This window comes from Rissa tridactyla, chromosome 7, assembly GCF_028500815.1.
Source record: "Rissa tridactyla isolate bRisTri1 chromosome 7, bRisTri1.patW.cur.20221130, whole genome shotgun sequence".
Lineage (NCBI taxonomy): Eukaryota > Metazoa > Chordata > Aves > Charadriiformes > Laridae > Rissa > Rissa tridactyla.
Window position 1 is genome coordinate 42,443,510 of NC_071472.1, and position 15,092 is coordinate 42,458,601.

Genomic DNA, 15,092 nt, shown 5'->3' on the forward strand with positions numbered 1-15,092 from the left:
AGGTATATCCCGCTTTCCAACAGCACTCAGCCACCAGAGGGAACTCCAGGTTTTCAGCTCCCACACGGTCCCCGACAAGCCCTTTGGCATTTGATCCAGTAGGAAATCAAACAGAGAAAGATCAGGAAAAAAAAAAAAAGAAAAGAAAAAGTTTATTTTTATTTGAAGCTGCACAGAATTCTTGTGCCAAAATACTTGCCTTCCCTATTATCATTCAACAAAGAATACCGTAATGATTAAACAGGCTGAAAGCAACCTCTCCACCTTCACAGTCTATACTCGGCATAGCCCTTTGTACAAATATACTGCCTTTGGGACTTTTTCACGTGAAAATAGAAAGGACTAACAGAATACTTGCTAGAAGAGGAGATCTAAAGAGGAACCCACCTAATGATACCAGACCTTTAACTTCTAGAACATTATACCGTTTTTCATTTCCCCAAGGGCATGGGTCTCTAATCACAGATTACCTTCCCCTTCACTAACAAATTTGAGCCATTTTTACTTGAGTGTGTAAAAAAAGCAGAAAAACGAAGTAATTTTCCAAGGAACTCCAGCCTGTGCTTCTTTGTTTTGTCAAGGGGAATAGGTAGGTTGCTCTCTGCAAAATAAGTACAATGGGCTCAGAGTTCAGCCTCTTCCGACAGTAATTTCAGAATAAATCCAGAGCCACGTTACAAAAATGTCAGCAATATCAGAGGCTCATGGCAGCTGGAAACTTAACAAGAGCAAAAATCATCCCGCAAGTCTATATATGGATATAGCGCCTATTTTTCATAGATAATAAAAACATTTTAGTATAATGTTTGAAAAAGTGTTTCTCTTTACTAGCTAGTGGGTTAACCCTTGAAGCTCTTTGCCACCAGTGAGTGTCCGAGACAAAAATCATATTCACCCATTTGAGATGACTCTCAAACACCTACTGAAGAGACCAGGGACCCTGGGACAGGTGAGCATTACACACCAGCAGCAAGTAAAGAGAAAAATATGTTTAGATCGACGGAGGAATTGGGACTAAGGCACAATTTCCAGCTTCCAGCCTACTAAACAAGGCTAGAGAGGAAGGGCAATGCGAAACGTCCGCAGTTGGGTAGCACCACGTACCACCCTGGGGTATGGGAACAACTGCAGCGTGTTCAGTACGTGGCCATCACGGCTCAGCTCCACCTAAGATCGTGCATTTAGATCAACTTCCTCATCAAAGCAAGGGTTGGTTTTAGGTTTGGTTTTGTTTTTTTTTGGATGACAAATCAAATAAAGATAATTTCCTGCTCTTAAAGGAGCACAGCACAGTTTGAAATGCAAATATGGCCCACACTGAAAAAAAATAATAATCTTGCAATAGGTAGTGCTGGACACAGGATGGTATCTATAAAAACAGGGATTAAAACTACCAAGAAGTACTGCAGTCGATATAACCCCTGCTACAATCCCCATCTTACCAGTTTGATGAGCTGGGCTGGGGCAGGCAGTACCACAGAGGGCTCCTGCGTGTTTTTCCAGTGAGGAGGCACCTTAACACTAGCAATTAGCAATAAGCCTTTGAAAGCCAGCAGGGGGAAAAAAATCACTGCTGAACTTTGTCAGGTCTAAAGTGGATTTGTCAGAAGTATCTTTGCTCAGGAATGAGTGTTATGCCAAACATCGTTGCTTAAACAAACTTATCAGTCTCTGAAGTGTTGGTGCTGCAGCAAATCCTCACTCCAGAGGGGCCGAAAGCACACCCGGGCTGTGGGTGGCTGCGCTACGATATGAGCCTTACCGTAAAACTGGGAGCGCAGAGGAGAGAAGGCAAAGCCTGAGCACACTGATAACCGTGTCCGTGAAAATTCTGACTGTCTGCATTTTATTTATGGTGAGAACATGATAAGATTCTTCACATAAAGGAAAAAAAAGCTATTTGCAACTGTGCATTAATGTGTGACCTGAAGACTGCACACTGGCTCGGCGGCACTTGCATTTCGGTCTCGCGCTTTTTAGGCTCGTGCTGCTGTCGGTACCAGGCTGCCGACGGCTGTGCCCGCCCTCTGGGACGCCACAAGAAAAGAGAGAGTTAATATGAAAGATCATCTTCCCAGGGTAGCAAAAAGTGCCCTCTCCTATTATTTTCCCTTCCTTTGCTCAGAAAGTCTTCAGATAAATACTGCTGCATTCTATTTCAAATGTATAAATAACTGCTTCTCACTAGTAATTTATTAATTTTTAAAAAAAGCAATATTCCAGCAATTCATACTAAAAAGCCCATCTCAGCCAAAACATGCCGCTAGCTCAGGCACAAGATTTACCTCCGTCTGTGCAGACGGGCCTGATGTTTGCTCTCAGTAGTCTTAAGATCTGTAACTTTATATCGAGTCTAATGCCTTAATATTAAACAACACATTTGCATATCCGCAGTAACTGCAAGGACGGCAGACAATAATTACTAGTAGGGATAATGGGAAAGATGTTGAAGAAAAATAATCAAATGGCAAACTTCATGCAGATATACTGAATTCTTAAAAATGCATACAAAAGACAAATATTCACATGTTGTGTTTAAGTATCTTCCTGGCTTTTACTATATTATAAACATGATAACGCAAATGAGAACACGAGCTGGCGAAGCTGCGTGCAGCAGGAAAACTACTGTCGCTTTCTGCTCACTGTTTAATGAGCAGTGGTGAAAGGGGGAAACAGAACTCTGAGAAAAGATTTAAGGGCTGCAGTAACAAGATACTGCACGCTTTAATTTAGAAAGTTAAATTGAATCATTCTCCACTCTCAATATGTAATTTCTAACGATAGTTAGGCTTGGGAACGGTTCCATTTTGGTTTTCTGCCTAATAATGCCCATAATCATAAGAAAATCATATTTAACTTCAGTGTTAAGCACTCATGATTACAGTACATGGATTTTGTAAACTATCACACTCTCAAGGGACGTAAGCAGCTGGAAATTCAGCTTTTCAACCCATCAGATACTCTTCTTTCCAGCCATTTAAGAGGTAAACTTGGAAACAAATCTTTACATGTGTAAACGCCAGAATATACATAAAGCAGAATCTGGAACGCACGCGTCTCGATACATTAAGGTATCAAACAACTCAGTTTTGGGGGTAGGCAATATTAAAACAGTTCTAACGAAGACTACTGATATAGCCAAAACCAACCACTTTTTTTCCTCTCATAAGTTATCACCATCGTCCAAGGAGATTTTTATTCTTCCTTTAGGAAGTCCAAGCAGATGAAGTTTCGGGAACGAATGAGTGGAAGCGATACACTGCTAAGCCCACTGGAAGACAGGGCTCCGTTTCAGCATCTTTACTGCCAAGATGAAGTAAAAAGCTGGAAATGTTATCAAAATGCCTCACACCCTCTGTTGGTAAAAGGCAAGGCAAGGGATTCCTTACTGTGAGTTACATGAAAAGGTGTTGCCTATTTAATACAGGGGGGAAAAAAAAAAAAAAGAAAAAAGGAAAAAAATAAATCACAAGGTGCTGCTGCATTGACCCCGTGTAGTAATTAGAACTTTTACGAGCAACGCCACCCCGTTAACAAGGCTCGTACTAACTCGCATCAGGAGAAGCAAAGCCCCGGCAATGGGGCCTTTTCGACGCACTATGGCATTAACTCTCAGCTCTTCAAGGCCACGGAAGTAACAGAAGCTTTTCAGACCCTGCAATAAACCACTAATTTTTAAAAAATAAAACGTGTCTGGTGTCTCCTTGCAGAGCAGATTTGGCTTGGCACCTCTCCAGCGTCAGTGCTGACACAGCTAATCATCTCCAGCCACTTGCACACTAACAGTCCAAAGGGTAAGCAAAGAATTGAGAGACAAGAAATCCCCTACAGCTCCCAGGAGGGGCAAGCTGCGTTTTGTGATGACTGTAAGCAACTGGCGTGAGTGACTCAGACTGCATACAAAACACACGTCATGGAAACCAACATTAATGTATGGGAACCCAGTTCTTCCGCTTAAAGAACTTTAATGGAATCGCTGGTTATTCTGATTGTTTTCGGCTTTGGGGATAATTGAAATTCAGTTCGCAAAGCCATGTAAGAAGTATTAGTAATGTAAGATATATACTGCAAAAATGCGTAGCTCAGGACTAAATAAAATACTGATTTATTTATAGGTCACCAGCTGCCATACATTATCTGATGAAAATCTTTTTTTTTTTTTTAATGAAAAAAATAAAATCATCATTTTAAAAAGTGGATGTACCCTTGTCTTTAAGAAAAGCCAACACTTCAGAGCACATAGCTCTATTCTATCACTTCCATTTTCTTTTGTTCCAGTCAGTTTATTCAGCTCTTTCTCACTTAGGAGAGGGCTCGCTTGATGATCAAAAGGCTCTCCTGTTCCCTGCCTGATGACAAGAAGTAACCCCGCAGGGAGAGTTCAGGCACCTTTCACCGCCGGGTGCAGACCTACTGCACAGTTCTAACTGGAGGAGAAAACCCCCGGAGCGCACGGGTTTTCAAACCACAGGCTGCGTTTGAAGGGGGAACCAGCACGATGGGGGATGTCAGATACAAAGCAATTCCTTACTGCAGACGATGTGTGTTTACTGAAGAGGAACACTCCAAATGTCCATGTTACAGCTTACTGTGTTGTGTGCTGTGGTAGCTTCTTCCATTATCCAGATACTCCTTTTTAATTAGTCCTTAAGGCAACATTTACAGCAAAGCAACGAAGGCAACAGGATGTCGTGACTAAAGGAGCACACTGTATGTGTTAATTTATGATCACAGAATCATGGAACGGTTCAGGTTAGACAGGACCTTAAAGATCATCCAGTTCCAACCCCCCTGCCCTGGGCAGGAACACCTCCCACCAGACCAGGTTGCTCCAAGCCCCGTCCAACCTGGCCTTGAACCCCTCCAGGGATGGGGCAGCCACAGCTTCTCTGGGCAACCTGGGCCAGGGGCTCACCACCCTCACAGCAAAGAACTTCTTCCTAATACCTCACCTAAATCTCCCCTCTTTCAGTTTAAAACCGTTCCCCCTTGTCCTATCACCACACTCCCCAATAAAGAGTCCCTCCCCATCTCTCCTGTAGCCCCCTTTAGGTACTGGAAAGCTGCTAGAAGGTCTCCCCGGAGCCTTCTCTTCTCCAGGCTGGAGAACCCCAACTCTCTCAGCCTGTCCTCACAGCTCCAGCCCTCGCAGCATCTCCGTGGCCTCCTCTGGACCTGCTCCAACAGGTCCATGTCCTTCTTGATGATATCACCCTCCTCATCACTTCGTATCTTGGGGATGTGGCAGGTAATATGTGGCAGGTCCCAGGAAAACGAGCACATTAAAGCTTCACTAGGAGGAACACTTCCATGAAGCAAAGCCAGTTTACTGAAATTCAGTGCAACACTTCCAAACTCACTCTCCGTGAAAGATTAATGTTGTAATAGACCAGTTTACTGTAAGCTGCACATTTCCTCTAAGAGACGTGCTACTGCACTCTGCTACTGTCACCACGCTATCAGGCCTCGCTCTGAAATTAATCAGGAAGGATATTCAGAGTTGTAAACAGCTAGATGGAACAATCACAAAGAGAAAGCGGCAATATGCCATTGGGGGAAAAAAAAAGACCACAATTACTTCATATCTGTAAAAAGCAGAGGAAAAGGTCTTGTCTTGGTCAACTGCAGTCACAGGGGTTGTTAGCGTTTGAGCCTTGTTCAGCCATAACTAGTTGGGAATTCATGATGCTAGACGTGCCGGGAACACGTAATCCTCCTAGCACTTCTCCATGCTAAAGACTCTACAGTGCCTGGTAATCCCCAGTCCAACAAATACGTTCCAATCCAATCTCTGGAGAGCCCCTGCAGCTTTGCAGCAACACAACACCAAAACACTGCTGAACGGAGAGATACTAAACTACTTCAATGCTGCGCTAAGATTTAGGGTCTCCTGATTTTAATAACCAAAGGAGATGCAGCGCTAGCATCAGCACCACAGTCTCTTTCAGAACACCCTTGGCGATGTGCTTTATGCCCAACTTAAAAAAATTTAGCATTGTCACATGAGTCCAAAGTGTACTTTTTTTGTAAAAACATCTGTACCTGCATAGGAGTTACTTTGGTTTTGTAATTTCTTACCTGGTTCACCCCTTTTTTGTGTTAAGCATTGGCCAGATGGCTCAATTAATACCATAAGAAACTGTATCATGAGGGACAGTGACCTCTTAGTACAAGAAAGACCTTGAAGAACAGAGGAATTAAACAGTTTAGGGATAAAGAAAAATATAGAGGAGCTCACCACTGGACTGGCCCGAGCAGAGCTGGCTCTTGAAGATGCCCGAGATCCTGACCCAAGGTAGCAGCTGTACTCAGAAGGCTGCCGCAGGTAAGCCAAGAACAGCAAGCAGAGAAAAGAGAAAAGCATTAGAATGGAGAAGGGAAGCAAGAGAGGATTCAGAGCATTACATCTGAGGTTAGTTACAAAAACGGTTGCATGCAGCTGGACAAAGGAACAGCAGTGGAAGTCAGAGAAAAGACACCTCAACCGTTCATTTAAAAATTAAGGCAAGCAGTAATTCCAGCTGACGGACCAAGTAGAGCTTTGATTCAACTCTTAGAATGACAGAATACTAATGATTTATTTATACATATTAAGATACCAGTCACAAGTAAACAACTCCCAGTCTCCATACAAAAGGCTCAATCCTTCTACTTTTCAAGAGCTCTGAGGTTCTCTGGTGAGCCTTCTTCCCATGTTCCCAACATTGTGCACATATAAAATGAATCCGTGCTCCACAGGCCAAAGCAAGAAACATCCATCTACGTAGTGACTAAAGTAAAAACTGAGCCCGTCTCAGAGACTGAGTATCTCTCCTGCTCTTCCAGCACCTGCAGTCCTCATCTCCTGCCAAAGAAAGTATTTCAGTCGTTCTTAACAGCAAACATCTAAGCAGCGGTGTAGAACAGACAGCGCTGACTTGTCGCCGACAAGGACAAAGAACGTGTCTACGCTGTTTTATTTCCAGAGGTTATAACGGAGCAGAAGTAGAGAAGGGAAATGCAAGTTTAAAGCATCAGGGCAACAGAAACTAAAACTTAATTCTGGAAATGCATTTTAGAATTATTCCCTCTATTTTCACAGATTTCAGAGCAGCAGCTTCACACTCAATCTTGTATTTAGATGTACTTTATGGAAAGATACATAAGCATATATATAAAAGGAAGGTTTTGATACATTCAGAGCAGAGAGGAACTGAAGAAGTTTTTGAGGTTTACCTGACGTGATGTTTTTCCTATTGCATCCCTTGGATGGGATATCTTCGTTTGTTTGAGATAAGCCTCTCGGAGGCCCAGACGATACGCTCCTGGCTCTTGGGAGAAGCCATTGACAGTGGGCTCCAAGCCCACCAACCACAGATAACGTGGCAATTTTGACAAGGCAACTGAACGCAGCCCTGGTAAAGAGGCATGTCAGTCCATCCAACGTCACTGGCAAAGCTTGTACCCGCACAAGGGTGGAGGCTGTTCGGGGATGGGAACAGCACGAGGAGTTGCTCTGCTCAGCAGCTCATATCTGCCTGCTCATGACCTTTATGCCTTTATTTTATAGGCACTTAAGACTGTTTCTCAGACACAGAAACACTGAAGTCTAAAGAATTATCCTACTTTTGAGATGCATGTATTCTGTCCTTTTTTAAAGATTTCTTTTATGAAGTTACCTGGCCGCTACAGGAATCCCCTGGAGATCTCAGCTCCAGAGACAGCCAGGTCTTCACCAAGCTACTGGAGGGCTGTTTCAGCATCATTAGTCACGCTAACAAAGCGGCACAGGATTACATGAAAATTAAGCTTACAGCTCTAATAAATTATAAGAGGGTAAGCTGGAAATAACCTCAGCTACGGTACAACTGTAAGCTTAGTTACTAACCACAAAGGATTACGTTCCAAGGTATGCAGCCCTTAGCAAGCCCCAGAGGTGGGGCAGAACGTGACCAAGCCGTGTCCTCGGGTGTCTTATGTGAAGTCACACTGGCGTCGTGCACCTGAACTACTGAGCTTCATTTCAGACATGAGAATACGCAAAATTTAGAACCGTGTTGGGAACACTTGCAAACGGTGCGCAATCACGGCCACTTAAAAGTTCTAAATTAAAAGCAAAAAGCGCTCTAGCAAATATTTAGCTTTTGTTTTCTTATTAAGTAGTTCTAGCAGAGAAGCCTTGCGCCGTCAGTGGTGATGAATCCCATATTAATGTTTCACAGGACCTATTTATTCCGAAGCTGCTCCCTCTGTATCGCAGGGCAGAGTATGGAAGCAAGTGCCACTTGTTCAGCTGAGACCGAGCAAGGCCCGTTTCAGCCTCGCCCCCCGCATTCACCTGTCATCTGATCATCCAAAAGCATTCTTTGGGGACAGCTACCCAACTGGCATGCTCTCTACACAGTAAAAGTGCCACGAGGTTCAGAGGTGTTGGAATAACCACAGATAACTTGGCAATTTTGACAAGGCTACTCCCTTAGAGGCAAAAACCTCGTGCTTCACCTCCCTCATTACTCCAGGCGACTGTGCAACAGAATCTGGGAAGGTTGGGCTACAGGTTTCCAAATACCTGCGGCACAGGGTGGGATGGGATGGAGGAAGGGGAATGAGCACCAGCATTTTATTCTGTGTTCCCTGCTCAAGCCATTAACGGTGGCTGAAAGACCTGTAAACAGCGCTTGGGCTCGGAGCCCACTGCCAATGGCTTCTCCCAAGAGTAGGAGTGTATCATCTGGAACTCCAGGAGAGCCTTATCTCAAACAAACGAAGACACCCCATCCAAACAAAGGGCTACAACCACCTCAGCGCAGCCTCGCTGAACTGCAGGCGGCCACAACGGTCCAAACGCATAAGGATCCATGAATTTTCCAAGGCAGCCAAACGAAAACAAGGCACAAATGTGAAACAAAAAGTAATCTGAAGCTTAACAGCAGTAGCAGCAAGATGCGCAGCCCAACTAGTCAATCAGTGCGACTGCAAGAGGATGGCACAGCCCTTTAAAGACTAACAAGCACTTAGGAAGCATTCTCGAAAGTTTGTTTCCTTCTCCAAGCTAATAAAATTGTAACTTTTAACATTAAATTAACACTGATGCTTTGTCTTGAGGCTTTTTTCTGTTCAGGCCTTGGGTGGTGTTTTTGTAGGTTGCGGGATTTTTTGTTTTGGCCGTGATTTTTGGGTTGTTTTTTTTTCTCTCTCCTATAATCAGCAAAGGAGTTCAGAGGCAGAATAAGCACTGGGTCCACAGAGCAGAACTTAAAAATTAAAAAAGAGTGGTTTATTTTTTCCAGGCAGATACACCAGCAGCAGATGAACTGCCGGGCCCAAACACCCACCACGACACAGAGGCCCCATCTGAGAAGAACTGAAGGCGCTTTCTGCATTCCAAACCGTAAACCGAATCCTGCAGCCTCTCTTTTTTGAAAGGAAAGAATTTATGTTGTCATTCCTCATATTGTCTCTCCCCAAAAATGACAGAGCCCTCCATTCACAGGAAAATGTGTTTTGAAAACGTTGTCACGAGTCGCCTGAGACGTAACTAGAGAATATAAACCCAAGAAACAAAACCGAGCAAGCCAAATGTTTACAACAATCCTTTACTTCACACTAGCAGGTAAGTGCTAACGGGGGAGTGATTTTATTTGCTTATCTATTAGAAAACCCTGTTTTATTCTCAGTTTTCAAAAGAAGCAGCTCGTGGAAACAGTGCTCGTACTTTTGCCTACAGCAGCAGGCTACGAGTCTCACACAGTCCGTGTTAAACCTTTCCTTCCTCAGCCCAGAAAAGACCATGTTCTGGTACAGACAGGACAGAGACAAGACAACAGGGAAATGCAGAAAACATCTTACAGCACGAGAACTAGAGGCACTATACCGACGACTCCCACTGTAAACGCTCTCGTCATACACAGACGCCTACAATCAAAAGACAGAGTCAGAACAGGACCGGCAGACCTCGTTCCGCGTTTCAGTCCGGAGCATGGCAAATCCACGAGGTGCAGGGCGAAGGACGCGGGGGAACGAGCAGCAGGTGCAAGGACAGGGACATCTCCCGTACACAACCACGAGCAGCATGCAAGTGAAGATCTAACACTACCTGGAGTCAGTGAGCTGGCAAACACTGTAAGGGACGTGCAGAATCTGACAACCACCCCCCGGTCCATCACACACTCATGCACTTCTAACCGTTCTCCCCATCATCACTTCAACAGTTTCTGCTGCCTTCCAACAAAAGAGCTACATCAATTCTCAGGTTGTTCAACTCTGTTTAACTTCCAGTTTTGGCAAAATATTCGGGTAAAAAAGCGCCCACGCTTACGCCTGATAAATTTCGTTGCTAGCCAGTTTACCAAATTAATAAAAAAGCAGGAAGATGCATATTCTAAGACGCTGGCTCCAGTTGAGCATATAAATGTCTGGCTCAGGAAACACAGGAAACTCTACCTTTAAGCACTGAGAATAAAATCTGAGAGAAGCTCATTTTAAAGGTTGAACAAGAAGAGTGGAAATTGGCTACAAAAATTTTTTTCAGAGTTTTCTTAGCTGTTTCACAACCAGAAAGAATTGATGTTGCCTCTCTCCGGCCTGCTCCTGGCACGTTGTAGCAAATACACCAAAATGAAGACAACCGTCTCCATCCAGAGAGAAACCTGTGGCAGCATCACAACCCCACGAGCACAATTCCAATGGGAATAAAAGGAAGGACCGGCAAATCCAGGACTGTGTAAACAGCATTGCACACGTGCATTCAGATGGATTAGACACCAGAGTGTGAAATAAATGGACCCAACAGGAACTACGGAGGTAAGAGACAAGATGTGCATGGCTGAAGGTGAGTGGCTGCGGTATTTGTGTTTAGAGCATTAGTACAACAAACCCTGTAACTTCTGGCTGGCAGAGCATCGCTGTACAGCAAGGAGGGCTGAGGAAGACAAGCACAACACTTTTTTGCATAGAAAATGAAACATAAAAAAAGGCGCCTACGGCAGAATTAACCACCTCGGTGAGAGATTAGGATCATAAACTACAACAGAAGGAAACCCCATGTAGAGAATATTAGTTATATGCGCCATAAAAGCCTTAGATCTCGGCTCCCAAAGACTAAGAATACCAAGCAGACACGTGCATTTCCTACAGGAAGGGAGGACACGACAGTATGCAAAAGGAAAACAGCATAATTTAGTTTTAGGTTGTTAAGTTGTTATTGTCTCACACACGTTTGTGTATAGTAGCCAGAAAGGGTGTTTCTCCTCACTTCAACCAAAGCCAGAAAAAGAGCTACGCACAAAGGCACAAGTGTTTTAAGATACACATTTTATGGGTTTCACACAGCAATAAGATCATGTCTCATGTATTTCATTATTAAACAAAAATGCAGAGAAAACCCAAATAATTCAGGACAAAATTACGAATGCTTAAGTCAGAGCACCATAAAAGAAGTTACTTTGCTGTTAGTAACCATCATTCACTAGACGAAGCAATTAAGTTTGGAGAGCACATACGGCATCATGTATGTGGCATAATTAGGCGTGAGAGCCACCCCACAGTGATCCCCAGCCCACGGCTGGCAGGCAACATCCCCATCGCCGGCCACCACGCAGCAGCGGGCAATGTCCTCCCGCTGCCGCCCGTGGGCAGGATGGGCTGCGGACCACTGCTGGGGCACCGCGTGGCCAGGCTCTGCCCAGACGCTGAGGACAATCCAACCTCCCGGGCAACTTTGAAGCTTCAACAATTTTCTTGTAGCAGTCTGCGAATTGCTTGCTTGTAATTTCGTTTTGACGCAGACTGGATTGTCTTAAGCTTGCTAGACTGACAAAGTCAGCAGAGTTGCCTCAAATAGAATAAAGAACTTCAGTTAATTAAGATTTCCCCTTATTTTTCCAGACCAACTGAGGCCAAAATAACTGTAGGAAAGGGAGGAGCAGCAAAGGAAAACTAATTGTGCTTGTTTTAAAACAGCTTTCCATTACTCACTCCCATCTCAAAAGGTCTGTTTTGGGTTTGTTTTGTTGAGTTTCACTAAGAAGAGCTACAGAGGCTCTTGACAATTGCTCCAGATTCCTTCCTAAGTCCAAGAGGTTGCATTATCCGAACGAAATCAGGACAAATCCAGGCCAGATAAAGCCAGAGGGCAACAGACCCAGTTTCCGTTTTGGGAAGAAGGTTGAGATGTGGAAGCATAGCCGCTGTTGTGGAGACCCAGATCAGGGTAGTACGAAGCCTGCATTAATAACAAACAAAAAAACCCCCTTGATAACTCAGCTTCGTAACACGAAGGACTCTCTAAATTCCTTTAAATGGGAAGGAGAAAGTAAATTAGGTGCTTACGAACAGCAAGGAGTCAAAGCGGCCACAGATGTAAAAAGAAGAGATAACTGCATTAAGGAAACTGCACTAAAGACAGGAAGATGTGTGAAAATTGTGTGCCCTTTCCGTTTGTAAGGTAGAGATTTTCTGTAAATAAACAAAAGGCCTTTCCTATGTCCCTACAGCCTCTTATGCACAAAATACCCGTTTGGTGTCTTTTCCACTGAAAAGGCTTTAAACCCTCATGCTCTCTCCTCCCTCCTCATTGCTATGACCCAAGGTGACAGTATGCTGCAAGGACACGGTTTCTATGGGACTTGGAAGAAGACAGACCACATTTCCAAAGGCATGTATGCAGACCCCACCTCCCCACGTCCCAGCCCTCCAGAGATGGCTCCTGTGCTCGCTCCGTCTCCTGTGACCAGCCCTGCAATAACACACAGGTCACAAAGGGGTTTTTCAAAGCCTCCTAGGCGCCGTTTCCCAGGGGTGGGGGCAGGCAGGGGGGAAGGGTTGTTCTCAGAGACCTCCACCCCTCTCCCGTTTCTGCTGTGCTCCAGAGCTCCCCTTTCGCAGCTGTTCTGCACTCACTTCTTACGGTGGTCTAGACAGCCAAGATACTCTGCTTTTAGCAGTCAGCAATTACTCAGCTTTCTTACGAGCCCTAACTAAGCCTTGCATCACCACTTTATAAATCAAGTAGGCGTTAGCTCCATCTACAAACGAAGGAGCTGCAGCAAATTAAACTTATTTGTTCTTGACACCGCACTTGTGTCACTGCAGGCAAACAGATCTCTGGGTAAGACAACAACCACAGGTATGTACCGAGGGTGAATCACTGTCCAGCCTCACAAATCTCAGACCCTTTCTGCCTCGTTCTCCCTGAATGCCTGTAAAGCAAGGCTTTCACTGGAAAATCTGAACACACTGAACTGAGTTTAAAGAAGTGACTTTCTTTCCCACCTAGAGAGTTTGTAATCTGTACGGGGGCTACCAAGGCTACCAAAGCGTTATTCGCTTTTAAGGAATTGACCTGTGACGTTGCAAGTAAAACGTGCGAAGGTTGATCTCCGCATGGAGATTTCTCCATTTGGTGACTTAAAATTGGATACCTGTTTTGGAAAAAACTGTTTTATCAGCAGAGTCATCACTTCCTTGCTGACCTGAAGAACTCCGCCTCTTCTCGGGTTTTCGTTGTCACCTTGACAATCTTTATGGTTCAGTTTGGGGTTTTTGAGGACAGGATTCCTAATGGTGAATGCCAGCCAGGCTGTCATCAACTGGTTTGGTGTTTCAGCCATTCTCAGTCACCCCCAAACTCTCATCTTCCTTCTAAATAATGAAGTATCTAAATACGCTTAGCAATGAAACCAGCGAGGAACTAATGGCATTGCTGTAATTATGCTCTACATGCGCTAAACCGCCATGCTCCGAACCCTCATACCAAAATGATTTTAAATAATTTAAATGGAAAACCACCAACTTCTTTTCCCTAGATAGATGACTTACGGCTATTTTGCTCTTCCTGCAGTACTTACAGCTCTGGAGTATGCCATTAAAGAATAAGAACATCGTTTGTCAGAAGCACTACATAATAAAGTTCCTTGAACTTGTCAAACGGTTCAGCGAGAGTGCCAACAGCAGGACACGCTGTTTTCTTCACAGTTTAACCAACAGGATTTCATTTTCTCTTATCCACATATACGGGCTAAATGCATGAAACCACATGGAAGCAAAAATTTAAAATGGAAATAAAATACAAGGTTTCATTTCACTATTTATACAAGCGCCTGCTTAGCTTCATGCTTACAAAGTAACTCGCTGAAGCCTCTCTGATGTTTAGCATGTATTGCTCAAACGCTTAACTAAATGGAGTCTTAAAAGTAGTTTATTTTTCCTCTAAACACAGAGCTTTAGTCTGCATACCACTGAATTTCTTTAGAATTCTTGGTAGCGTAAAGATCAACAGGCTCTGGGCTTTTGTCTGACTTTGTTAAAATAAAGGCAAGGAAAAAAAAAGCCTGCCGAGTTCCCCTCCCTACCCCCAAGGAGGCTCTGCTTGAGACAATACCTTTAAATAATTAGCACAAACCCCAATACTTAACAAAGCAGGACAATTAATTCCTGTAATTGACATAAAACACTTGTGCTGGAACAGAAGGGAACATTGTGACCCACATACACACAATGGAGTTATTAATTAAGAACTTTTTGAGCAAGAGAAGGACATCAATGGTAAGTAGCTAAGCAGTAACACTTGCACTGGCTCTTCACCTCGGGGAGGGGAGGCTCCAGAGACCCTACGATATAGTTTATGCAGGAAAAAAACCCCAACAACGTTTAGTTAAGCAAACTTCAAATAAACAACATACATTTGGGGAAAATTCAAAAATCCAAGTCCATCGTATGTATGCAAATCTGAAGACGCAGAGGAAGATGCAGGTGAGGGTCAGGAGCGTCCGTGTTGGGGCGCGACGGGACCCGACTGGCACAGGGTGGAGAACCGCCGTCCCGCTGTCCGGCACGTGGAAATCCTCCACGCCAGGTGCCACCAAACTATTTCTTGTCACAATTTAACTTTTACCCAATTTTGTTTACGAGTTAAGCAGCTCTGGCTTCCCAGTTCTACTTGTGCCAAATTCAGAGACATCCCACTCGTGGCCTCATTTTTTTTTATTTTTTATTTTTTTTTAAAGACAGTTTATTGCTGCACCTCCGCGTCTGACAAACTGCAAAACCCACAACATGCAAGACAGGAAAAACCTGCTTTACCACAGAAAAGAATGTGCTAATTAGCTTTAATC

General features: G+C 44.1%; 1 protein-coding gene across 14 annotated transcripts in view; it reads right to left on the reverse strand.

The window, feature by feature from the left end:
* LRRFIP1 (LRR binding FLII interacting protein 1) overlaps positions 1–15,092 on the reverse strand; it is a 113,393-nt gene that overhangs the window by 27,650 nt on the left and 70,651 nt on the right. For 7 of the 14 annotated variants that reach the window (XM_054208103.1, XM_054208097.1, XM_054208096.1 and 4 more), the window contains 4 exons: positions 12,122–12,202; positions 10,856–10,900; positions 9,829–9,894; positions 6,239–6,316 (listed from right to left, as the gene is read on the reverse strand). The exons of 4 other annotated variants lie outside the window; for them this stretch is intronic. In XM_054208103.1, coding sequence (XP_054064078.1) covers positions 6,239–6,316; positions 9,829–9,894; positions 10,856–10,900; positions 12,122–12,202 — 270 coding nt within the window. The remainder of the gene's footprint in view (positions 1–6,238; positions 6,317–9,828; positions 9,895–10,855; positions 10,901–12,121; positions 12,203–15,092) is intronic. 3 more of the 14 variants (XM_054208104.1, XM_054208093.1, XM_054208095.1) reach the window with 2 other exon arrangements.